The sequence below is a fragment of the Astatotilapia calliptera genome, chromosome 3 (assembly GCF_964374335.1).
Source record: "Astatotilapia calliptera chromosome 3, fAstCal68.1, whole genome shotgun sequence".
Taxonomy (NCBI): domain Eukaryota; kingdom Metazoa; phylum Chordata; class Actinopteri; order Cichliformes; family Cichlidae; genus Astatotilapia; species Astatotilapia calliptera.
Window position 1 is genome coordinate 3516772 of NC_137424.1, and position 27785 is coordinate 3544556.

A 27785-nucleotide genomic window follows, 5' to 3' on the forward strand; every position below is an offset into this window, starting at 1 on the left:
TGAGAATACATCTATAACCACTAGGGCGTATTTTTACCCTTGGCATTCATTTAGCTCAATAAAGTCCATGTGGATTGTGTGAAAAGGGTGAGGTTTTTGACACGTCATGCACGTTCTGACAAATTGTTTTGCTGATGTTTCAAAATTTACAGTGTAGAATTTACAGTGTAGAAATGAGAGTTGACAATACAGGTCATTCCCCCCGATGACAAATGCGTACAGCCATGAGTCACTAATGCCGCCATTTTGTGGAGGAATTTTGGCAACACTGGCTTGCCACAACACATCATTAAGTCGTTTGTCAGAACTGCTCCGTTTTTCAACACATCCAGTGGAATCTGATGTGTGTTTACTGCCATCAATGTGAAGTTTGTCTTTTGTGCCGCCTGTTTTGCTGCTCTGTCAGCAAAGTTATTGCCTGTAGCAATGAAAGAGGCGTTGTAAGAGGTTGGCATGCTGAACTGGTTTTCCGGTTGGTGTAATCATTCCTCTGGTTTTCCAAATTTTTTGCAAAATGATGCACAGCAGAGAAAACATACTGGCTGTCTATATAAATGGTTATTTGTTTATCTTTGTGTATTTCACATGCGCAAATCACAGCTGACAGCTCAGCGCTCTGTGCAGAATATGAACAAGAAAGTGGTTTTGCTTCTATTATTCTACTATCTGTGGTCACTGCGTAACCTACACAATTTCGGCCTGTGCTGTAAGGTCAAATGCTGTTCTCCTAGCTTCCACACTTGCTGATCATAAGGTGGATCTGGGCCTGGAGTTTGTTTAAATCTCAGAATGTTGTGATACTCGGTCGGTTTCTGGAAAGTGGATGTGGCGGGTGTCATTTAGCATGCACTCAGGTGTAATACCAAAAAAGAATGCCATGACTGCTATCTTAAGTTTTGTCAGAGCGTCTCTACCTAGCAAATTTACTGGACACAACGGGTCATATGCATTTAATAAAGCACCTGCGGCCACTTGCTGTATGTACTAGTTCTAAAGGGGCAGTTAATTGTTGTACAGTTGTGTGGCCTGCAGCTGACTTTACAACTAATTTGTCCTTTGAAAACTGTAAGTTCTTAAGTGGCTGCCTCAAAACTGTTTTGCATTATTTCTCTGTGGCCTACTCCTACAATCTCGTGTGAAGTGACCTTCCTCTCCACGGTTCTAGCAGGCGTTGTCTCTATGTTATCTGCTGTTTCTGCGTGGCTGTCTGCAGCCTTGGTGTTTGTGACTTTGCTCGCCTCTCTGTTCCTGATAGCCACCTGCGAATTAGTGTTTTAGTCTATTGTCAACACGTCAGCCTTATTTTTAAGTTACAGAATGCTGCTTCTTTTTTTGTCTTGGTTTGGGAGAATAGATGCAACACTACATTTTCACTTAAGGCATTTTTAGATAATTTCTAGTTTTTCAAACAAGTCATGGATCTCACACATTTCAAACTTTCAAGTCAGGGTTGTTTCCCATTTATACATATATATATTTAACTTTGCATTGCTCACAGCTCTAAACCTAGGCATTTTCCAATCATATGCCTAATCACTGTGTCAGTGTGATTCTCAAGTATTGTCACAAGTTCGTTTAAATTTGTTTCCAAAACCAACAAAATAATCAAACAAAAACAAAAACATAAACGTGTCAGGACACAAAAGAAAAAAGAAAAAATGCTGCCACCCGAACAAGGCAGAAGTCTGCATATGTTGGCTTTTAATAGCATGCAGCTTGTAACATGGTAGACTAATGTGCCTGTGTTAATTCAGCTCCATATTATTGTGTGAAGTTGCACTGGGTTGGGAGTGGTTTTGTGTGTGTCACATTTTTGGTGAGCCAATGGCTGGAATGGCGTTGGACTAATTAGAGGCAAGTGTACTTGATTGCACTGATACACTGGTCTACTTATAGCCCACACTACAAACACTGCTGTGTTGTTTTGTCTCTCTGTGCAGGTATGTACTGTGATGAAATCAGATATGTTTGGGATGGATGGGTTTTGCGCTATGAATTTTATATTAAGTGTGTCGTTTTGTCTTTCTGTGCAGTCCAGGGCCTATTATATGCCACAGCCTAAAGGCAGCAGGGTTGCAGAGGCTTGAGTGACCACTGACTATATGCTTGCAGGGTGGTGGGTCTCCAAGGACAACTTCTAACCCTGTTAAAGGCAACATGTGGAGTGTAACTTGGCTGTGTGGCATAGCTGGCTCTGGCCTTGGGACTGTGTGTTTTTATACAATTCATAAGTGGGACACTGGACTGTTTTATCTTTTATCTCTTGATATATTTTTCGTCAATAAATTATCTTTTAGAATTTTATTGACTGACATCTTTTTGCCCATGACTGAAACGGTTGGTCAGACCTAGAGTCTTTCTTTGGGTGTGTTACAGCAGCTTCTGCTCGAAAAGAAACAGATAAATAAAAAGAAAAGAAAATGTGTAACATGCTTAGCAGTGTCTACATATTTAATTCAGCTTCTCAATCCTGTAGTTTTAGCTGTTGTCTACAGGGTTTTGCTTATTGGTTGTTATTACAGGTGTGCTCTATATCTCAGCAATGTGTCATTCTAGGATGATAGGTTTCAAGCTGGTCAAGTGCCTCTATGCACTTCATTAGTTTAGTTATTCTCTGTATTGTCTTCATCTCACATGTCATTACACTGAGTTTCAGCAAAGCTTAAGCTTGATGCAGACTACTGCTTAACAATTATCCACCTCACATCATAACCGAGTGCCTCTTCATATTAATATTATGTCATTGTTAATATTATCCTCTTTGTCTTATATAACAGCAATAGCATATTATAATGTTTTATTAGTGTGTACCATTATACTACTACTGAGCCAATTTGTTAGTTAGGATCATCTTATTCAGCAAACAGATAATTTAGAATTCATCCAATCTGCGGTCACATTTGTTCTCTCTGTTGCATGGCGGACCAGGCAGTTCTATTATATTATTTATATTTTATTTTGTATCCATCATAGGGCTTCAGGTGATCTGCAGTATCATCCTTTTCCCAAGGTGGAGACAGTTACCTTTTCACACACTGTCCTTGGCTGAACAGTGACACAGCCTTAATATACTTTATTTATGTTATTAAAATATTTGTGTGAATTATTTGCTTTATATCCATTTTATACATTGTGGGCATGGTCATCATGCCAACTGTGTTTCATTGATAATTTCACTTTACAGGTTGTTATCCTTGCTATTATTAATTTCAAATACTCTAAAGATAATTTCTACTGTAATTTTCCCTTTGTTTATCTTTATTTCGTACTTTTTATGTTTATATCTACTCAGTGGGGTCTGTTTTCAACCCTTTTAAACTACCTCAAACTACGTTGATCTCTAGTTTTCACTTAATAAGGGATTATTATGTTCTTCCTGATATGAGTGGTGCTGCAGATGCGGCTGCAGGAATGAGTGTTGGTTTACTAAAAGGATTGTGGGCACTGCACAGTGTCTCGTCTTCTGGTTTTACTAAACTGGCAGTTGAGTTCTGTTCTTCTGACTGTTTATATTTTGTTTTCTTAAATCTCTCAATTTACAGACACTGTTTTTGTCCGGCGTCTGGACTTTTCTTTTCTCACCACTGCTCGTCAGCAGGAGTGAGTTTTAATTTCACTTGCTTGATTACCCATCTTATTTATGTATTTACTTATTTTTGTTTAAGTAATATACATATTACTATTATCGTGTATATATACACGATACAGCTGCTATCACCTTCGCTGGTATTAGAGACGAGAGTGGTTGCTCACACGCCCTTCGACTTTCGGACTAGTTCCGAAAGCGGTGTGAACTTTACGAGACGGAACTCGACCGTTCTCTCAACTCACCAGCACGTCAGTGAACAGCAGTAAAAGAAAACACAGTAGGAGCAGCTCAGTCTCTTATTGGACCGTGAAAATTCAGCTTGCTCCGTAAATTAAAACAATACACACACACACACACACACACTCACATTCACAGCTTCGACGCGCGCGCGACCGGAACCCTTATGATAAGGGGAGCTCCCAGAGCTACTTACTCCCTAGACCCAGTCTAGACCCAGCTGGGGGAGCTACCCAGAGCTCCAAAGCTACCAGTCGACGAGCTCCCAGAGCTACCAGTCGACGAGCTACGCTACCAGTCAACGAGCTCCCAGAGCTACCAGTCGACGAGCTACTTCCGCTATTTTAAATTCCCTGAATTTAAAATGCGCTTTTACGCAAGATTGTGTCAGTGTGTCTGTATCTACCTGGTCAGTGTCGCCGGGTCTGGTCCACCTCGATCGGGCCCCACCACCGTGGGTCGCTTTCTAAGACGTTGGCCAAGACCCGAATTTAACGCTCTTGGTCTTTTATCACACACCTGGTGTGTGAGCTGTCGACAGGCGAACAACGTGGACTGGTCACGGAGATGGGACACGATGGAGGCGCTCCGGCTCCGAAGGACCAAGAAATGTTGGGGGAAAACTCTGTAAAAAACCCAGGAGAAATAAAGACACAATGAGACAAAGTTACTTTCTTTGCTAAACGTGTACACGGGTGAGCTGCTGAGAACAACTCACGTCGTGAACAGAGGCTTGGCACTTTTTATAGGAAAGACAGTGAGAACAGGATAAGAAAATAATAAACAGATAAAATAAACAACTCCATATGTGGCGCTAGTCTCGTCAGCAGAGAGCTGGGAGAAAGATAAAACAATCTGAAACAATATGTCCTTGCTGGGAAAATCTGAAAGACACTTCTAAACTACTTATCTTGAACACAGCTTGTACATTTAAAAGAAGGTAAAGTTACATAGAATCATTTTTCCTCTAACACTACTGAAGCCCAGGAATGACCTCAGCTCTGACACAAAACAAGGACGTCACCACTTGGCTACTGCATCAACCTTGGCCGGATCGATGGAAACCCTTTCACGGGAGATGACATGGGCCAGATAGCAGACCTTCTGCTGGAAGAAGGCACACTTTTCCAGCTTGGCCTTGAGTCCCTCTTGCTGCAGCCATGCAAGTACCACCTCAAACCTTTGTAAATACCGAGAGACTGATGAGGAGAACACAATGGCACTGCTGATCCCCCAACATCCTCTTCATCAGGCGCTGGAATGTACCAGGAGCGTTGCACAGCCCAAATGATATATGATTCCACTCGAACAAGCTGAACGGTGTACAGAAAGCGGTCTTAGGCTTATCCTGCTCAGAAACTGGCACCTGGTTGGACCCGCTGGCCAAATCGACGGTAGAAAACCAGAATTTCCTCGATGCGAGTTAGGGGGAAAGCATAATTCCTCGTTTTGCTATTCAGCAGCGATAGTCAATACACAGATGGAGGCTTCCATCCTTCTTGCGGACCAGAACAATGGGAGAGGCATAAGGACTGTTGCTCTCCCTAATTACCTGGGCCTCCAAAAATTGGTTGATATGGGTCCTGACAGCCTCATTATCAGAAGGAGGAATTCGCCTGTACCTCTGCCGGACGGGTATGTCATCAAGCAGAGGCATGTCATGCGAGATCATCTGGATCAAACATGGAGAGGCTAGCAGCCCAGCCGGCAACCTGGACTTAGGAGGCTCTAAAAGCACAGCCTGACCTGACAATTGCTGAGAACATGTGGTTGCCACCAGCTGCATGATGCCACCAGGTATCCGCATGCCACACAGGCCTCGTGCCTTGACGGTACCGACCATGTCCTCTGGGGCTTGGGATGCAGACTGGTGATACTGATGTAGGGCCTCCAGAACTGGTCTCGCTGCCTGTGACACATAAGGCGAATTAAACAAGGAGCCACCAAAAGCCCCAAACAGCTTTTGATAACAGCAATGGATTACATTCATTCCTAAGATACCAGGGACAGAGGGCTTGGTATCAGGAGGGTCCTTAACTATGAGGATCCCACAAGAGGGCCTTTCCTTGCCACACAGGAGTACACTGAGCTCTAAAAAACCAATATATATATACGACTGGAGACGTTCCTGTCCCCACGGGGCAAAATGCGCCAAAAAGAAACCCTCGGTGATGGTGGAAACCATGGAACCAGTATCCACCAGACAGGGGACAGATACCCCACCAATCACAACATCAATCTTTGGACAAGATTGATAGGTTTGTAGCTTGAACTTCGGCGTGATGCCCCCTGATGGATGGCGCCCTTAGCATTTGCCTGTACAGCCTATGCCACGGGCCGGCCCTGAACACAGATGATAGGTTTGTAGCTTGTACCTATCCGCTGGAACGTTGAAGACAATATAATTACACCGCAAAGCAAGACATAAGTAGGCAAGCTCTTCATGTTACTCGTGCATGGGAGAGACCGGACAGAGCGTCGTTCCTTCGCTTGACCCCAGTTGCTCTTTCCGTTCTCCTGTACCACTGTTCTTTTATTGAGGTTACATGAATATGCATAGGTTCATTAACATATGACGTCTACATACACACAAAGAGTACAGTGTGTGTGTGTGTGTGTGCGTGTGTGTGTGTGTGTGTGTGGTCAAGATGTGACCCTGTGAAGACTCCCCAAAGCTGGTGCCAGGAGTCTAGCGGGTCCATCTGAACAAAAGGCTCTTATACTTAAAGAGATATACATGTGTTTGCTATACCATATATCAATAAGGAGAAGATAGGATCTCTCCCATGTTCCCTGGCTGTGGGTGTGCATTCTAGTATGGAATACACACCAAGGCTTTGTAGTCTGTTAAAGATCACACAGACTACCACTACACAACTGATTATACACCTCTAAGCATACATGGTTAAATATTTCTAAGCATAAATGACAATCAACAATACAAAATCTAACAAAGATGGTATTAACCTGCCAATCCTATTGTTTGGAGAGCCAGTGAACTCCCCACCTGAACGGTGGCTCTGCAGCTCACAAGGTTCTAGCAGGGGGGTGATAATCACCTGCCGCACAAGCACAAGCTGATTTAACTGCTCTTCCTCGTGCTTTAGGAGCTCCTGTAGCTCATGCCCCTTGTTTGAGCTCCCTGCGGAGGGTTCTGTCAACAACATCTTCCACACCTGGTCCCGGAGAAGCACTTCTGCACCGCGCATGCCATCAGGTGTGCTTTGTTTAACTGGTTCCATCAGAGCCATTAGTGCTAATGAGAACTCCTGCAAAGTCTCTCCCTCCTGCTGTCTCCTTGGAAAAAAAAGCCTGCTGCAGGGTGACATGTGACTGCGCATTACCATACAGTTCCTTCAAAATAGTCAACACCCGAGCAGGGTCCATTTGCTCTGAATTAGAGCGAAACTTGATCTCCTCTCTTGCTTCTCCCCCTAGATCAGGGATCTCAAACTTGCGGCAGAGTGTTACAGGCATGGCCCTTTAAGACTGTAGCCTCATGGGCGGTGTAGTCCGTGCTGCAGGGAGACTGTGTGAGACTGCCCCTCCCGCTGTGTGTGCTTGTGAGCTTGAGGGAGGGAGAAAAGTCGAAATGTACAAGGTGCTACCGAGCAGAAACGGGAGATGGAAGCATGTGAATATAATAATGACGACTGCAACCAAAAAGAGTGCTCGACGAGCCCAGTTGTAAGTAAGCTGTAAAGACTCGACTGTACACTGTGTACGTGTTTTCCTCCGAAACAATATAGTTCTGCTGGAGCAGCCTTTCAACGCCTCTCTCTCTCTGTCTCTCGCTAGCAAAGTTAAGCTAGTTCCCGGCTACAAGCCCGACACGGAACCCATAAGTATTAGCCACAGGTCTCCTTACCACGGTTCAGACAAGAGAGTGCAAACGTGTTTAGGGATTGGCTGTGTTAGTTCAGTGGGAGATTTATTTGGAAAAAAAAACATTTTTCACTTGCATTCAAAAACTAATGTGTACTCTTATGCTTGCATTTTTATTTTGTTAAATACAAACAAAATTGTAGCAAAAGTGCTGCCACGTGTCTGGCGAGAAAGGGCGTACCAGAAAGAGCTGTTTATTTTGTACTGTACTGTACTGCTGAGTCTTCTGCTCGTCAAATATATTTCATTGCAATGTTGACCCTGTGCTAACTTGCATATGACAAATAAAACTGAAACTGAAAGGCTTCAGATAGTTAACAGTGAGAAAAAAATTGCGTTCATGTTTGCAGTTTCGTCTTGTTACACAATATTTGGAATTGAATAAAACAAACAAAACACTACATTTTAGGGAATATTAGTGGGTGTTTTCTTGTTTCTCTTCTTCTAGTAACAGACAGATGCTGGGCACACATGCATGCTTGAACCCTCTTCAACCCATTTGGCTATATTGATGCATGTCTTTCCATTAAACATGGGGCATTTACGGTCCCTAGGCACCACCACCAACCGCTCTAGAACAGTGGCCTGACTACGAACACCTGGCAAACACCCAGCAGTTACAGAGGAGGTTGAAGCCGCTCCACCAGAAACCAGACCAGTGCTGCCATCCCGAAGCATCCGCTCATTATCTGCTCTTAACTGTGCCACCAAGTCCGTAAGTTGCTGCAGTTCCTCTTGCGCTAGAGCAACCAAAAGCAAGGGAAAATTAGGGTTGCAAAATGCTAAAATCATGTTAATATTCCTCCTAAACCTAAATGCTGCTGTCTTGTCTACAATCAATCACTTTAAAAAGGTCTTCAAAACAGGTGAACTATGCTCTCTGCCAAAATAAAACAATTAATTTACAAGACCAACCCTCAATCTCAAATGTGCATCCTGTCGACCACCACCAAGTATGTGAGCAAGTGGTCAGCTGGGTTATTAAATTAATAAAATGACAGTGCCACCTAGGGGAATTCCACCCCCAGGAAATATAAAATATTTTGAGAATAAAATTAAATAATAAAAAAATACATTTGCACAGGTTCAGGGATGCATATCGAGCCAGGCTGGCTCAAATATTATTATATATTATTAATATTATAATATTTTTTTAATATAAAACATTAAACAATGAAACAGCACTGAATGTAGTGTCGTCTGTAATGGTGTCCTGAATAATAATAAAATGCATATGAGGTGTATCACTTTAGTTTGTATGAAACATGAAAACTATCACATCTATCACTATGGTCCTGGTGAAGATTCTGCTGGAATTTGGTGAAAGACATTAGATTTGCTTTGATGTCAAACTTTTAGAAGCTGTTTTTGTTTTTCATGCAGCTCTAATTTGATAAAACGCTGCATCAAAAATAAACAGGAAATGATGTCACATGTGTTCCTGTTCACACAGCAGAATGAGTCTATTGCTGACAGTGATGTACAAACAGAGTGAGCATTTCTGAGGCCCAAAATAAACTGAGTAGTTCACTGAATGAACAATGGACTGTGAGCTCAGTTCCTTCATCATTAGTATGGATTATATATGTATATGTATTATATTAGTATCATATATATCAGGTGCTGCTGCTTTCAGTCATTGTGCAAATGTGCTGTTTGTAAGCTTGTAAAGCTGCAGTCAGCTGAGACTGAAGAAGTCACCTGATCAGTGAGCAAACGTTTCTGAAAACGTCCAGGTGAACAGAATCAACCTTTTGGGATCAGCCAGCAATGCAGCATCATTGTTGTTCAGCTTCAGAGGTTTGCAGGAATGAACTGATGACCAGAAACAGCTGCAAAGTCCAAGAAAATACCAGCTGGAGTTCAGCTGCATTTGAAGAAGTCAAAGAAAAGTAAGGATGGCAAAGGGCAACGTTTTCTTCCAAAGAGCTGCAAACATGGTCGACGCCTCATTAGAAGAATCATCTGGACGTTTGTGAGGAACTCTAACCAAGAAAGCAACGTCACACAGATCCAACAGACAGTTTCCATGACTGCAAGTGTTGAGTGGGAAAATGCTACATTGCATTATTGCATCCTCTCACCACAGGAGGCGCTGTTGGCACCACTGATTGCTGATCAGCTGTTCTCTGATGATCTGATTGATACTGTGAATAACGGGACTCACTGAACTCTGTGACACAGTGAAGATTACAGAGTTTAACTTCACCCTTTAAGACTGACCACAGAACCAAGTCCGCCAGAGCTTTTGTTATATTTTTACCTGCTGTGGAGCCATTTGTGGGAGCATTTCAAGTTGCTATACATCAATACAACTGTTATAGCCCTAATTTTAATAATATGTCTGCATTAAGTCCATAGTAACTACATAAACTGCAAAAACAACCTCTGCTCATCCATCTCTGTGTGTATCAGGATACATTTGGTTCATAATACACAGAAAAATCAGAGTTATTACCTGTAATAAATGTGAAAGATTCCTGCAGTGATAACCAGGCAGGACTGAAACACATCCAAGCTGTCACCACGGTAACAGCAGCGTCCATCCACAGGTGAGGGGAGGAGCAAAAAGAGGGACTTTCACCATTTTATACTAAAAACACTCAACTAATGTTTCTAATATGAAACAAATAAGCCCACATTAATGTGAGCGTTTATTAAATAATAATAATCATGATTTCCTCCTGATCTCATTTCCACAGCAGAGAAAACTGTGGTGTATATTGAGGTGGAGGGTGTGGTCTGTGGCTCAGGTGTAGAGTGAGGGTGGGGTGCACCACAGCAGCATGCTGGGACTGCTGAGGGTGGAGGAGGGAGTGATGATGACATCAGAGCTGCAGCACAGAGACCAGTGAACACACAGTCTGTTCATCTTTGCATAGATACAATATACAGCACAATATTGAATGACAGACACGCTGTGGGAGCTTCCACAGATACACTGACGTCAGCATCCAGAGTCCTCCTGCTGCTCCCCCCTCAGAGCCCCGTGATCAGCACCAACACATTCAGTTAGATGACAGAGTCCAGCTGCAGCTAGAATCAGCTCCCCTCTGTGAACAACAGCACAGCGTCAGTGTTTCACACTCAGTGAAAGGAGGAAACAGCAGAAGAACACCATGTGTGCTACGTTTCCCAGGACACACTACAAACTGCACAAATACAGAGCAGCACGTGGAAGGACCTGCAGCTGCATTTACAGAGCTGCAGACAGCGTGATGTCCTGTATGGACAGGTGGAAGGAACCAAGTCCTCAGCTGGAACACTCGTGTTTGTCCACAGACAGGAAACACAGCAGGAAACTTCCTCACAGAAGTGCAGCTCATGGATAACACACTTCCTGTCAGTCAGAATGAGGCTGCAGCCAAACACAGAAAGGTGTTTTTGTCCAGATGAGCCCAGAGAAGAAACACGAGTGTTCACAGACATCAGAAGCTCAGAGAGGTGAAACATGAGGTTGGAGTCCTCGTCAGCATCCAGAAGAGCTGCTGTGAAACCCTGAGTACTCATGACAGACTCTGATGGCACAAACACATCATGATTCAAACAGAAAGACAAACATGGAGCTCCTGATCCTCCTGCATGAGAACAAGCTGACATGAGCGCTGTGTCTGAGAGTGTCTCCCTGTCACAGTGACAATAACACAGCTGCTGCTCACAGTCATTAAACTGACCTGAGGTCAGCTGTGCTCCTTACATATGAACCATGTGACCTCACATCAGTGCTGTGGATGACTGTAGTCATAGAAGAGTAGAGCTGTAGCAGGTGGTGTGAGGAGGAGGTGGTGTATTCTAGTTAACGCAGTACTGAAACACTCCAGCAGAGGGCGCTGTTAAGTCCTTATTGTAACACAGTTACTGTGTGCAGTTAGACTTCATACATAATCTGCACTTATTTCCATCAGACATGCTGTCAGTAAATGATTGGTTTCTATACATTTCTAAACACAAAACCTCTTCACACTTCTAACATGCACATTTACACAACTAAATGGCAGTATTGATGAAAAGAAACACATTCAACAAATCCATTTAAACCTTAAAAAAAACAAAAGGAAGCATCTCTATGGACAAACAAACCCCTCCACTTGGTTTGACCTGCTGATGTCATGTGTGACATCAGCAGGACTTTAAAATGAGGAAATGGCGGGCGGGCGTTTCCCCACACCTGACCCTCATGAAGACTGAAAAGACAAACAAAGTAAGAACAAATGACTTAATCTGTAACATAATAAAATGTAAAGAAACATGTAACTGAGTATTCAGCTTCATTTGCAGAATGTTTGATTTGCCAGCAACTGAATGCTTCCACACACAAACCCGGCATAGTGAGTGAAGCAATGTTACTTAACAAATAGCAAATCATAGCAAATACATAGAAACAGAATAATGTGTTTAATATGCAAAAGAAGAAGAAGAAGTAAACACATATGGGACAAATGGAGACCATTGCAGCTCATCCACCAGTGGGGTAAAAAGAGCAACCAAGAAAGTGGCAGCCTGCACGGCCACAGATGTGCTGGAGGAGCTAGAAGCTCTACCCATGGAGAAACTCCTGGAGAACCTTGCTAAGCCTAACAGGGGACAGGTACTTCTGCCCAACCTGGCAGCCACAAAGTGAACTCATTTAGGTAAAGATAACCACATGCACCTAACCAGCCTGCACCAGCCTGACATTTCTTCCTCCTAAGTAAAAACCAATGGATGGATTGAACTTAGAGTCTCAGCTCAGTTTTCTATTTTGACCACCTACACCCCAAGATACTCTTTTAAAAAGTGTTGTTTTCAGATCCCTTTGAAGTTCATAAAGGGCCTGTTCATTTTCATTCAGATGTTTTATTACATAAATGTTACTGTTTTCTTTTGATTTATGCTCCCACTACACTGCACCTCTACAAACAACAATGCCACGGACTGTCAGCTGCTTTTACATGCTGTGAACATGAGTAGGTTTGATCAGAGTTTCAATTATCAAAGAAAAGACAAACTGAGCAAAAAGAAGGAAAAAAAGACCAACTTCTTCCCAACTGACAAGAAAAATACTCGTCATGTTTTCATAATAAAGGATCAGGCTCCCCATTTATGACAGCTTGGACCAATAATGTATGTTACACTGATGCTACTGTAGAGACAGGGTCAACATCTCTATTTAAATATAATTAATATACAAAACACAATAAAAGTTATACATGAATTATTCATTATTTTTACTATTGATAAAATTCATGTATACTAATCAAAGTTATAGATGAGTAACGACATTATTAATAATGATTAATAATAATAATTCTAATGCCAACATGATGACTGTTCATAGCTCCTGCTTTGAAATACTGAACTTAAACACTGACCTGATGAAAGATCACAATTCACAGTGGCCCACTGTCAGAATCATTCTGAATATAAACTCATCGAGTTCATCTGAACCTTTCTCAAATGTGCTGTGAATAAATGCTGCTGCAAGCCACTGTGGGAAAGCTGTGTTATTATCATGGAAACATCTGTGACACATTCACAGAGGACGAGGACACAAAGGGACGACACGCAGAGGCTGTGTTAAAGTCAAAAATCCAAATCTTTAGTCCTAAACAGGCAGTGGTTACAAATAGGAAGACGAGCAGTCCATTAAACAGTCTACAGGGTCAAACATACAGAGAATTCAAACAGCTATTAAAAACAAATAACTGGACACTGAAAAACTTCAGTGATGTGTGAGGCACCAAAGGGAAGCAGCTGAGTATATTCAATGAATTCTCTTCAAATACAAAGACAGAAACTCCTACAGGCAGCATGCAAACTGAGCAGGATACACAAAGATCAGAGATTACAAAATAAACCAGAAAAGGATTTCAAACTTACTGAGAGCAAGGCCTCTGTTACAAATCTGTCTAATAGAAAAACATGCTGTACAGATACAATACGCTCAGTGTTCATGGTCATTTAAAAACTGGCTCTACCTGAACCACTTCAATATTTTATGAAGTCACTGAGTCGACCATTTCTACAGTTTGTTTCCTTCATTGCAGTTAGAGTGCGGCTGGTAAGGATGAAAACACACACAGAGCGTAAATTGTCTTTGTTAGTAACAAACGTCAGCAAAGAAAAGACAAAACACACAAACACTCTCATGATATTCATGAATCATTAGAAAGCATCCAAACATTCTGCTCGTGGACTTTTACAGTCTTATTTGCACTCGCTCATCTTCATAATCATCCTGATCAATACATGACAGGGGAGGCTTTGAGGTAGGCGGGGCTCTCTGCTGATGTCAGCATGAAAGGCAGGACCAGCGTCTGCCACATGTTGGTGAAACATCACAGTACACTGGCGTGGTTTCCTTTCCAGATGTTGGACGTTTGACACTTCAACGTTGAGGCCAACAAGAAGACACAGTTTTGGGTCGGGTTGCTGCAGGGTTTCTAACTGAGCAAAAGCAGAAGCACACAGACCAACAGGGATCAGATGCTGAGTGTTAGAGGAACATCTGTGCTGATCACTGAATGCTGCTGTGCTCTCTTGTTGAAGTTGGCTGGTGGGACAGTCTAATAGTGATATCCTGCCCATCGGAGGAACACTTTTAAAAACACATGCAATACTTTGTTTGTATTACAGTCACACTTTATGTTATTTTTGTCCTTTAAAAGTGTTGCTGTACTATAAAGTCCTATAATTTGAGGCTAAAATGGCTCAGAGAGTCTCTCTCTCAGAGGATCTCCTTTGAAAGTGGAGACGGCTTTATCCGCTGATCCACGTCACTTTACCTGGATGTTTTCTTTGAAGCTGGATGAAGACTCCTCTCCCTCACTCCTGCTGCAGCTGTGTGGTCCAGTTGGCCTCTGAGGTCACAGTCAACATCTGTAGCAGAAGAGGGGAAATAAAAGTCCAGGTTACCAAAACTGGGAGCTTTTCCAAAATAGAGCGTAACTGGACTTTTTCAGCCTTACAGGCAGATAGTCGTCTGAAGCTGCAGCTTTTTCTTTTTAGCTTTTTCCAATCTCTGCTCTCGGCTTTCTTTGAGAACATGTCTGCTTTCTTGGCATGGGTCTGTCTGCTGTTGGTGAAGAGACTAAATCCACATACTCGCTACTAAGATCTCCTCAAGTAGTCTCAACCAGATTACAGTTTAAGAGTCTCCTGAGAGTTTCACCTTGGGGAGATGCTGTCTTGCTAACATGCAATCATGAGCATTAATCTATGAGGTGAAAAAGTCATTTTAAAAGCTCCAGCCACAAGTTTTATTTCATCTGTGTTTTGGTCAGAGTCCCATCAGACCTCCAGAATGGTGTCAGAGTGTTTTCTATCCACGTGATGAGCACAGGCCTCAGGTCCAGACCTCCACGGGCACCATAGCCTCTTTGGAGCTAATAGGTGCAAGAAGGTTTTGTTGGGATAGGAACTGAAGAGGAAACTGACGAGGAAGGCAAGGATCTTCTTCAGCTCCTCCGAGCCGGGACCTCTTTGTGTAGGCCAGCATTGGCCAGGTAGCCCTCCAGCATCGCTGGATGGCCGACAGTGGAAAACCTAGAGGAGTAGGAGAGAAACAGCAGCTTGGAGCATGTCTTTATACTGTTTAGTTTTTAGAGCCACAGACTTTCTTTTAATGTCATTGTTCAGGATCTATGACTGATTATGTATTTATTGTATTCCTCCATGACTGTGTGACAGCAAGTGGAAAAAACCAGCTTCACCTTTGTTGATATGCTTGTAATTTTAATATGGATTAAATGGCCCATGAAATAATAGAAAGCTCATATATGAAAATGTATTTTAAGAAGTAAAATGTTAATCTGAGTACAAAGGAGTACACTCACCTTCTGGTAGATGGAGGTGTAGCGAGCGCTGGTGAACATCCAGGCCTCCTCGTAGAACTGATCACTGATTGGATCCAAAACATGGATGGAGGATCTGTGTAAGCGCTGAGGATCGTCCTGATGGACAGAACAGAAGGAGAGTGAGACAAGTGAAGATATACTAAACAACACTGTGACATGAACTGAGCCACACACAGTTTGATTCACAGCTGATTGACACATTATTTGACCACGAGCAATCTTTTCTGGTTTGACGCCGTCAGGGATTTTCTACATTATACAATATAACCAAATCTCTATATCACAATATAATCAAGTAAGCCTTATATTCTAACCAAGTATGTCTTATATTCTGTGTGTTCATATATTTTCACACGGTAAAGCTTATTGTTAAAGAGAACATAATGCATTCCTTACTTAAGTGTCTAAGATGTTTGACAAGTCATGATATACTTTGTATTCCTCACCTCTATATGTGATGTCAGATAAGCATGATATACTTCTGCATTGTTATTTTCAGAATATGTGTGCAAGGTTAGATAAGCTGAGATAATGCCTGACCCCTGCCCTGACAGTCGAAAGAGGAAGTACTATGTAACCCATTTTGCCTTATAAATAAAGCATGAAGCCTGTGCTCGGGGTGTCTGTCTTCTCAGAGGCATTCACCCGTGTGCACGTTCATTTGAAACTCTGAGTCGGTCTGCCAGTGTCTCATTTTCTCTCCTACTTGTGTTTGAACAAATGTCAACCCCTGACAGACGCCGTCTTTGTAGCCAGAAACCAGCTCTCTCCTCGGCTTCCTCCACTACACGCTTCCCCCACGCCAGTCTCCTCCGTCACTATAAAGGGGAGAGTCATGAGCTCCATCACCCTCACCTGTGCCGTCCAACGTCCCGCCACCAGCCTCCACTGCAGCAGGCCAGAGACCACACCCCTGCCACAATAAGTAAAAGTATATCCTTGCTGTAGCCTTAATGCTAAATGTGCTATTTATTAAGAATATTAATCATCCCTCCTTTTGACACATGAGTTTTGGAATGTGTCACTAATGCAGCAGTTTTATGCAAAGATTTTGGAAGCACTGGTTTGCCATTACACATCATGAGGTTGTCTTTTAATTCAGCTCCATCTTTCAACCAAGATTTTTGTTCACTTAGTGATGCTGTTTTCTGTGCATCTGCTAGTATCTCTAGTGGTATTAAATCTATGGTTTCTGTTGTTAAAACATCAATTTGTTTTTCTGCAGCTGCTTTGGCTGCTTTGTCAGCAAAGTTATTTCCTCTCGTAATTTCTGTGTCATCCTTTTGATGAGCTGCACATTTGCATAGTGCTAATTCTTTTGGCAACGTTATTACTTCTAATAGCTCTTTTAGAAGGCTTGCATGTTGAACTGGGTTGCCTGAGGAAGTTGTCATTCCTCTGTTATGCCATATTTTCGTGAAATGATGAACTGCTGAATAGACATATTGGCTGTCTGTGTAAACATTAACACTTTGACCTTCGTACAGTGTACATGCTCTAATGACTGCGGTCAATTCTGCGCTTTGAGCAGAGTTTGACGAACTGAGAGCTTTTGCTTCTACCACTGTATCAACAGTTGTGACCGCATAACCCACACAATTTCTACCGTAAATGTCTTTTGACGCTGAGCCGTCCACAAAAACATTACTGAAACTGCTCTGGGGGGAACTGTGTATATCAGCGCGAGGCTTTGTGTCTTCCTCTAATTTTTGAAAACAACAATGTTGTTCTCCATCCAGAGGGGTCGGCAAAAGTGTTCCTGGGTTCAGCTGACCACATTTCTCTATTTTTATGTGTGATTGCGAAAGTAAAATCCCCACATAAGAAAGTTGTCTGGCATGTGTGAGGAAAGAGAGGTTTGCTTGGAGCAAAATAGAGGTCACTGCATGTGGGACTTTAATGATCAATTTATGTCCTAGAACAATGTCTGCACATTTTTTAACTGCCTCTGCTGCTGCTGCGCATGCCTGAACACAGGTAGGTAATCCAGCAGCTACAGAGTCAAGTTTGCATGAGTAGAAAGCTAATGGACGTTGTTTTTCTCCAAAAGCTTGAGTTAAGACTGCTTTCATGTACCCTCCTGCACCATCAACATGGAGAACGAAAGGTTTTTCATAGTCTGGTAATGCTAAGACGGTACATGTCTGCAATGCTATTTTTAACTCAATGAAAGCTTTTTCTGCTTCTGGAGTCCATTGTACTTTGTCTTTTAATGCTAGGTCTTTACCATAGATGAGGTTCTGTAGTGGTTGAGCTAGTAATGCGTACTCTGGAATCCAGCATCTACAGAAATTGCACAGACCTAAAAAACTCATCATTTGTTGTTTAGTAATTGGCTTTGGAGCATTTTGTACAGCTACTTTTCTGCTGTCTAATAGCTGTCTGCCTTGTCCTGTTAGTTTGTGGCCAAGGTATGTTACTTCCTGGCTCCACAACTGTAGTTTATGCTGTGATACTTTGTGGCCTTGCTCTGCTAGATGTTGCAAAACTGTTAGTGTGTTTTCTTTGCATTCATCCTGTGTATGGCCTGTGATCAATATGTCATCTACATACAGCAAGAACTGCCCTGGAGCAGGGAGAGAACAAGATGACATTGATTTTCTCAAAGCCTCTGCATAAAGAGTGGGGCTATTCTGGAATCCCTGAGGCAACCTTGTATAGGTATACTTTTGATTGTCAAAGGTGAATCCGAATAGCTTCTGTGAGTCAGGGTGCAGAGGTACGGAAAAGAAAGCATTGGACAAGTCTATCACAGAGAACCACTGTTCTTTTGGTGTTACTTGATTTAGAATTGTGTGTGGATTTGCAACCACTGGAGGTATTAGCTCTGTTACCTCGTTTATTGCTCTTAGATCATGAACTAAACGATATTTTCCTGTATTAGCCTTTTTTACTGGAAAAATTGGTGTATTACACGTGGCTTCATTAGTTTTCACGAGAATACCTGCTTTTTGCATCTCTGCTATGACTGGTCCAATTCCTTCCTTCTGCACTCAAAGGATATTGTGGTTTCACAGGCCTTCTGGCCCTTATGCTGACCTAACTATCAGAGTGTCATTAGAGAATTTCATTTTCACTTGAGGCAATTTTAGATACCTTCTAGTTTTTTAAAGAATTCACACATCTTACATATTTCAAACTTTGAAGTTTTTTGTTTTGTACACATATATATATATATACACACACACACACACATATATATATATATACACACACACACACATATATATATATATACACACACACACACATATATATATATATATACACACACACACATATATATATATATATACACACACACACACACACATATATATACACACACACACACACACACACACACACACACACATATATATACACACACACACACACACACACACACACACACACACACATACATATATATATATATATATATATATATATATATATATATATATATATATATATATATATATATATATATATATATATATTAATTATTTCCTAAACTTTGCATTGTTCACAGCTCACAGTTCTAAAACTGGGCATTTGTAAATCATATGTATTTGTAAATCATATGTCTAATCACTATGTGTCACCATAATCCACCAGTATTGGCACAAATTTGTTTCCAAACTAACAAAATAATTAAACAAAACAAAAACGTACATGAGTCAGGATACAAAAAGACAAAGAAAAATGCTGCCAGAAACAAAGCAGAAGTGTGAGGGGAAACTGAGCTCACAGACAGCTGCATGTGTTCGCTTTTAACAGCATGCAGCCTCTGCTCTAAAAAAAAACCAAAAAAACAATAAAAATAAAAGAAAATGTGTAACATGCTTATCAACTTAGCGGTGTCCACACATTTAATTCAGCTTCATAATCCTGTAGGTTTAGTTATTATCTACAGGGTTTGGCTTGTTAGTTGTTATTATAGATGTGCTCTGTATCTCAGTAATATTTATCTAGGATAAATGACAGGTTTTCAAGCAGGTTAAGTGCCTCTATGCACCTAATTGGTTTAGATATTGCTTTTATTTTCTTCATCTCATATGTCATTATACTGAGTTTGAGCAAACCTTTAAGCTTGATGCAGACTTCTTCATAACAATTGTCCATCTCACATCATACTGGCTAAGATACTTCTTGTCAATATTAATATTATATTTTTATTAATTATTATCATCTTTTTCTCTCTATATAATAACAATAGTGTATTACAATATTTTATTAGTGTATATTATTACTGAGCCAATTTAATAGTTAGGATCATCTTACTCGGCAAACAGATAATTTATAGTTCATCCAATCTGTACAAAATTTGCTTTTATTTTCTTAACAGGTTTGTGCCTACTTTTAGACTGGTCTTCTGTTTGCCTCATCTCAGATCCAACCTTCAGATTATTATATTTTATTTTGTATCCATCAGGGACCGTGAGTGAGCTGCAGTCTCACTCACCCTCCAGGATGGAAACATTTATCTTTTCACACACTTTCCTTGGCTGAACAATGACACAGCCTTAATCTACCTTATGCATCTCTCTTTTTTATAGAAAAGGTCTTCATATGAATGATTTCCTTTTATTTATTTCATACAATCTGGGCATGATGGGTCATAAATGCACTGATTTTTGCAGCCACGGCCACTATCTCTATGTGACATAAAAAGGGGATCGGTTAGATGCTGTTTTGTCACATGTCCTGAGGCTGATTTCACAATTATAGTGTTTTTTGAGAATGTTACATTTGGGACTTCTACAGTTAAGACAGTTCTACAAGCTCCTGTGTCTCAAAACATTTTTAACGGCACACCTTTCACATATATTACAACTGCTGGTTTGGCTTTTGACTTTTTTCCACATATAACTCTTTTTGCAAAGCGGTTTTTAAAGCATTTATTGAATCAAGGGTGCATTTGCCTTGCCAAGCTGGACAATATATTTTATGTGGATTTCTCCACCTATTTGCACTGACTTTTCCTGCATTTGGACAGTTTTTCTCAAGTTTTTCTTCATCTACTGTTAATTTTACTTTAGTTTTAGAGTTACCCATTTTAAACTAATTACGTCAGAACTGTGACACCTTCTTTGGCATGAAAAAGTGAGAATGGGTTTTCGATAACAGCCTTCTACTCTCTCACTAATTGAGAGAGCGGTTATCGATTTTACGTGATGAAGCACAACCCTTTTTTCCACCTTTACCAATACGTGAGTGTTCACAGGAAAACAGTTTGAGAAGTGGTTCGACCGCGTATTGGGTCGTAAAAACAACTCACTCCTCTATTTCAACACAAACAAAGCGCGTTTCTATGATTTTTATTGAGATTTTCCGTAATTTTTTATGTAACACCTTCAACCTGTTCCGTTGCAGCCGCTCCCAGAGCAACCGGAACTTTTAATAGCGATTTCTAGAATCTCGCTCTTGCCTGTCGTCTCCTAAGAGTCCCTCTTGGACACTGAGATCTGTCGGCGCACACCAGGTTTACACACTATTTTAGAGGAAAATCTCAATATCAACGTATTTTAGCGCTTGATGGAATGCAGTGTTTCATATTCACCTCTACTGTGGCGCTGCGTTTTTGGATCCGGTGCTCATCGGGTCCTGGAGCCGTGAAGGCCGAACGCTGACCGGAGATCGAATTCACGTGTCCGGGTTTTTCGTTTTACTGATCAGATTTCTTCCAGCGCAGGCGTCACGACGTCAGGATCCGATGGAGACCGTCTGTGGGAAAACTGGACGTTAAAAATAACAGTCAGTTCTCCGGCTACGAAGGACCAATTAAATGTCAGGGGTTGACATTTGTTCAAACACAAGTAGGAGAGAAAATGAGACACTGGCAGACCGACTCAGAGTTTCAAATGAACGTGCACACGGGTGAATGCCTCTGAGAAGACAGAACACACCGAGTACAGGCTTCTTGCTTTATTTATAAGGCAAAAATGGGTTACATAGTACTTCCTTTTTCAACTGTCAGAGCAGGGGTCAGGCATTATCTCAGCTTATCTAACCTTGCACACATATTCTCAAAATAACAATGTAGGAGTATATCATGCTTATCTGACATCACATATAGAGGTGAGGAATACAAAGTATATCATGACTTGTCAAACATCTTAGACACTTAAGTAAGGAATGCATTATGTTCTCTTTAACAATAAGCTTTCCCGTGTGAAAATATATGAACACACAGAATATAAGACATACTTGGTTAGTATATTGTGATATAGAGATTTGGTTATATTGTATAATGTAGAAAATCTCTAACAATGGTCCTGACATGAAGGAAGAGAAAGTTACAGGTTGCATCCTTTGACTTTGTCTCCGTGCCTTTGGGCGATTTTCAGAAGGACAGATGTTTCTGTTCAATTCTTAAATCAATTTTTTCAAACACAAACACTATTTTAAAGCTTCTAGAGAGTAAAATATTCATGATAATTATAATAACAATAATAAAAACAAAAGCTCTCAGATCCATCAAACCAAGCAGCAGAAAGAACAATAACTGAAGAGAAAACTTTAACCTTGTAGACTTCATTATGTTCCAGCTGCTCTACAGACGCTGTGACCTCGAACTTAAGCAGGTCGTAACGTATGTGCAGCTCAATAACTTCATAATCAGACCCTGTGGTATTTAGGCAGCAGAACAACTAAGAATAACAACTACAAATAATGTTTTTAGGTTTCTGTTGTACTGCAAGGTTCTGTACAGGAGAACCAAACCAAGAGCAAATATTACGTCTCATTTACACCTGAGCACGAAGAGCCATCAACATTTAGCAAATTGAATCATCTTTGTTTAGATGCAAGAAGAATCATATAGAAATGAAAAAGTAGAAATAGAAATCCAGAGCAAAGATATCCTCTAATTCAGCGTAGCACATGTGCAGCTGCTGCGATTCACGTAAGCATTCGACTCGTCGCTGTTGCAGATTTTTCTCTCGCTGTTCTGGCTCACAGCGCTGCAAACACAAAAATAAATATCCCCAAAGGTGTGAAAGGGAGCTAATTAGTAAGAGTATTGTTACTCTCCGCAGGAGTAGTCCAGCAGTAGAAATCAGTCCAATAACAAGGTGTGTAACATCTAGCAGGGTGACAGAAAAACCCAGGGTAACTTCTAAGGACCTCAACGTCTCTCTCACATTGTGTTTTTTAAACATGCTTCCATTTGTCACTTCAGTCTTTACTCTGAAATACAGGAAGAGAAATCATGGCTGAAACAATTTCTCATGAAACCAGGGGTGTGGTCCAACAGTCAGTTTGGTGAGGAAGGTTCCTAACTGAGAGAAGTGACCCAGAAGTATCTGTGTAGCAGCCACAATGAATCCAGATCATGAGCTTTATTAACTGATCAAAGTCTCTTCTTTCATCTTCTGTATCATTCAGTTTGCATTGGTAATGCCCATTATTGTAATGCTTTTTTAAGACGAGCAAAACTTTATTTCACTTTGGGTTAGCTGGGATAAGTGATGGATGGAGGGAATTTTACTTCAGCCACACAAATCCTAAACAGGAAGGAGGAGCAGAGTTACAGTGGATCACTATCCAGCAGGGAAACAAGGTTTATTTCAATTTCTTGGCCATGAGTGAGATTTACTGAGTGGGCAAATTAGGGAGACGACACCATCAGATCCCGAGCCCTCCATGTGTTAATCAAGAGACGGCTGCTGTGCTACATCCATAAATAATGAATAAATTAGGAGCTAAAGCTGAAAGGACAGTTTATTTGTACCATCTTCACGTGAACACATTCAAGAACATCACAGATGAAGAAACATTAAAAACTTCCACACTACATAAAGCAAGAAAAATAGTTTTTCTTTCAGGTGGTTTCAGAAAAACAGAAACATCAAACATCTCCAAGACTCTCTTTGAAAGAACTAAAAACCTTTGTTCTCATGGTCCAATCATGAGTGAACTCCCCGATGAAGCCTTGTGTGCTAAAACATGTCAGAGTTTTAAAGGTTAAACATGAGTTTCCAAAACGTTTTGCTGGAGAACAATGAACTATTTGACTGAGTTTCAATCATTTACAGACGAGCAAAACCAGGACAGAGAAAAAAGGACAAAACTGACTCAGTAAAACAACAGAAAAGAAGATCCCATGTAGATCTGTATTATGTAGAAGTTCAGCCCAGCAACCAGTTCAGTTCAACACAAGTTTAAATGATTCTATCTGAACTCTGTGGAGCCTGATCTCAAGCTTTTTGAGTCTGACACAGAAATCAGAGGATCTTTCTGTGTCTTCAGATTCACTGTGATCCAGTGATGGGAGTGATTTCAGCCCTGAGTGATCGCGCTGATGTTTGCACAGAGCAGACAATGAGGTGAATGTTTGGGCACATTGGTAACAGTGAAACAGTTTATTAGTAACGTGGGATCGTTTGTGTGCAGAGTATGAACTGAGATTCCTGAAGCTCTTGTCACACTGGTCACAGCTGTAGTTTCCTTCCATGTGTGCACGTTCATGAAGGTTACGATTACCTGACTGTGAGAAGCTTCTCTCACAGTGTCTGCACTTGTGTGGTTTCTCTCCTGTGTGGACTCGTTTGTGTGATTTAAGCTGACCTTCAGTGGTGAAGGATGACCCACACTGAACACAGAGGTGCTTTTTAACCCCACTGTGAATCAGTTCATGTCGTTTTAACTCACTTGGTGTGGTGAAGCTTCTCCCACATTCTTTGCAGTATTTCAGTTTGTCTCCAGTGTGTCTACGTTGATGTCTTTTTAGGGTCTTTTGCCGACTGAAAGTTTTTCCACAGAGGTCACAATGAAAGTCTTTCCCACCACCACAGTGATGACAGGGTTGAGAACTGGATCCATCTGTGTCGCTCTGCTTCTAAACAAAGACACAAAGACAGTGTAAGTCAGTCCTTCAACATTTGTATCCTGAACGTCGCCTGAAATAAAGAGCATCTCTGCAGACGTCCAACTACATTTGACTGTTTCAGTTAACACACTCAGTTTACTGGGCTGCAATAACTACAATACTACCACCATAATACTACAGTAATACTAAAATCATAACTGAAAGGAAAATCTGAATAATCACTCAGAGCTGCTTTTCCATGCAGTAGAATTGCTAACATGCTAACACAGTTTAATGAGCAGAGTTGTTCCAAACAGTCAGGCTAAAATGACAAGATAACAATATAAATACATACCTCACAGTAGCTGCACTTGTAGAGTCTCTTTCTGGTGTGGATCTGTTGGTGTCGTCTCAGGTGACGTGGAGATTTAAAAGTCTTCTCACACAGGTCACATTGATAAGGTCTCTCCTCAGTGTGGGTAAACATGTGTTGTTGTAAGTGTGCGTCTGTTGTAAACTCTTTGCCACACTGTTCACAGCAGTACACATCATGTCTGGTGTGAATGCGTAGGTGTGTATTTCGGCTCCCTCTCCGGCTGAAAGTTTTTCCACAGATGTCACAGCTGTATGGCTTAATTCCAGAGTGGGTAACTAGATGCCTCTGTAAGCTGCTACTGTGAGTAAAAGCTCTGCCACACTGATCACAGCTGTACGCTTTAACTCCACTGTGGATGAGTTGGTGTTGTTTTAGGGAACCCTTCAAGGAAAAAGACTTTCCACACAAGTCACAGCTGAACGGTCTCTCTCCAGTGTGGATGACCTGATGCTGTTTTAGTGAAGCCTTCACAGTAAAACCCTTCCCACACTCGTCACAGGTGTGTTTTTTCTCTCCCTTTCTTCTGTGAGGTTTGTCGGCCTCCTGAGAGCGCTGACTTCTGGCTCCATGTTGGTCCTGCAGTGACAGAGATACAAACAGAGGCAGTGAGTGAAATGCAGTCGTGGAACAAACTCAACCTTCAAACTCCATTAACACTAGTTTTAAACCTGAAGGTGGAGCGTGGCACCAAACACCTTAAAGGTCTCTTATCCCCACCTGCTGGTAGTTCTAACACATTACATCCAACCTGCTGTTAAAGATAATTCATGACTGTTCAAACACTAAAATCATGCACACACACACACACACACTCACACACACACACACACACACACACACACACACACACACACACACACACACACACACACACACACACACACACACACGCACACACATTATTTTATAATTTAGATTATTTTGTTGTTTCCTATTACATATTTCTATAATTTGTATAGATTTATACAGAATTATTCAGTGATAATAAATCCTATGTTTGTTTATTCTAAAGGAACCCCGTTAGCTTCCACAACAGATGTTGCTCGTCTTCCGTCAAATACTCACATAAAATATTACACAATAAAGTGGATTCAAGATATCCACATAATTTCACTCTTACATCCACAGTGAGGTTTCACAATTGTTCAAATATAAGCAATCAATAATAATAATAATAATAATAATAATAATAATAATATCAATAACATTGAGGCACATTACACAAATTTCAAAAACAAATCATGTCTTACAATATTTACAACAACTAAAAGCTCTGTAAATCGGCTTTTAAGTGTTCATTGAAGTTTTGAATAATTCTCTAATTTTTTAAGGCAACTTATTCCACTTAAAAGTTGCTCTAAATGTAACAGTTTTACAAAACGTTACTTTTAACTCGAGCATTTACTAAATTGCAGTTTGTTGAAAACTGTGTAATATGATGATGTATTTCATCTGGATACTGCAGCTGAGCAGAATAAATGTGGTGCGTTTAACAGAATTGCTTTCTTTAGAACTACAAGTAAGCCATAGAATATTTTAGCCTGTACAGGAAGCCAAGAAAGGTTATTATGCATTTGATCAATATTAGTATAGTATGAACATCTTCACACTAATCTGGACGCCTTATTCTGGACTAACTGAAGTCTGTTAATATCTGTCTTATTAGCTGCTGACCAAATGATTGAACAATACTCCAGATGAGACATTACTAGTGCATTAATGACATCTTTCATAATGAAGAAGTGATACACAAAGAGCATTTCATAGCCATAGCTATGCCTTGTCGGCAGAGTTATGTGACATTAGTGATGTTTGTACTTTCAGCGTTAACTTGGTTTTAAAGCCTTTAAAATATACGCCGTTCAATAGTCGACCTTCATCTGACAGAGAATGTGATGATTTTGTGGATAATTAAAGTCAGTCATATATCCACAAACACAACAAGCTGAAAGTCAGTGATGCTGCTCGGTTTGCAGTCCTGAACATCACGGCACAAGCAGGATCCACTGCACTGTTAATGTTAGCTGTGTTCAAATAATGTGATCATCCCAGTGTTTCCAGTGTGGGAGAAAGTACTCAGAGTACTCAGGGCCTTCAAGTTACACACTATGAAAGGCAGCAACAAGTTTAATGTTCAGAAACCTAAAGTCTGTATCAGCAGCAGGATGGAGCTAAAAATAAATGTTGGTTTCAGTTCTATGAAGCTTTGAGTATTTTGGATCAGTAGCTGCTGTGTTTGTTGCATCATATTGCTGTAACTGTTTATATGCTTTATATATTCTGAGCTAAGTTGATCTATAGTGTTACATGATACACTCTCAGAAATAATATAAATATATGTATAAATAACTGTTAGTATCATGGTTGCTAGGCAACCTGGGCAGCGCGACGGAGGCTAGACGTCCCATTTCACGAGCCTACGAGCCTCGCACTTCGGCCTTAGCGGTCTTTGAGTACGCGGCCCTTGAGGACTTTAAAGCTGCAGAACCTGAATACAGCCATGATGATCTCCAGCCTCGTGCTCGCCAACATTCTCACCTGAGTTAAGAAGACGATCACTGAAATGGTCTCAGCAGGTCCTTTGATGACAGCAATGAAATGCAGTGGTAAGGCTTTTTGGGGATTAAGTTCGTTTTCATGGCAAAGAAGGACGATGCAGTTCATCTGATCACTCCTCATAACATTCTGGAGTGCAGGCAAAATGCTATTATAAAAACTTAAGCAGCAACTTCTCCAGGTTCCAATATTTATGCAATTCTCAAACCTTTTGGCCACGACTGTATAACCTCTTCTGAAGTTTAGTGGATATTATACATGGTTATGCTCAGGATGTGTCGGCCAGTTTCCACTGGAAACGCCTTTTGGTTAAACTGTCAGCGAGGAATTTGCATTTGCACTGTTACATTTTTATATAACTTTAATGCACATAAACAACAGCTGCTTGTTTCAGTGAAAATACATTGAAAAAAATCGTGATTCTCATTTTATGCCAAATCGTGCAGCCCTAACATTAACACAAAACTATTGTTTCACCAGAGAAACACACATGAAGAGAGAGAGAGACAATAA

The 27785-nt window shown here is 41.0% G+C and overlaps 1 protein-coding gene and 2 long non-coding RNA genes across 7 annotated transcripts; 2 read left to right on the forward strand and 1 right to left on the reverse strand.

Moving 5' to 3' along the window:
* The first annotated feature begins 344 nt into the window (after positions 1–344).
* On the forward strand, positions 345–2304 carry LOC145424101 (uncharacterized). Its single transcript, XR_013905060.1, has 2 exons — positions 345–1940; positions 2034–2304. It is a non-coding gene; the product is annotated as an uncharacterized LOC145424101 (long non-coding RNA).
* A 2492-nt stretch (positions 2305–4796) lies between these two features.
* Positions 4797–8114, forward strand: LOC145424095 (uncharacterized). The gene is made up of 2 exons (XR_013905053.1): positions 4797–6084; positions 6187–8114. It is a non-coding gene; the product is annotated as an uncharacterized LOC145424095 (long non-coding RNA).
* A 5768-nt stretch (positions 8115–13882) lies between these two features.
* LOC145419380 (uncharacterized) lies at positions 13883–26381 on the reverse strand. 5 transcript variants are annotated; one of them, XR_013904892.1, is made up of 6 exons: positions 24696–26381; positions 24184–24370; positions 15526–15642; positions 14659–15235; positions 14476–14569; positions 13883–14133 (listed from the first exon to the last, which is right to left on the reverse strand). XR_013904892.1 is itself a non-coding variant. In XM_080296766.1 (6 exons), the coding sequence occupies exons 3-5, from the start codon at positions 15562–15564 to the stop codon at positions 14516–14518; spliced, it is 342 nt and encodes a 113-aa protein (XP_080152892.1). In that variant the 5' UTR covers positions 15565–15642; positions 24184–24370; positions 24696–26381; the 3' UTR covers positions 13883–14133; positions 14476–14515. The 5 variants fall into 5 exon arrangements, 3 of the variants coding, with proteins under 3 accessions (XP_080152892.1, XP_080152890.1, XP_080152891.1); XR_013904891.1 differs by having other exon boundaries at positions 13883–14137; XM_080296766.1 differs by having other exon boundaries at positions 14987–15235.
* Positions 26382–27785: the final 1404 nt, after the last annotated feature.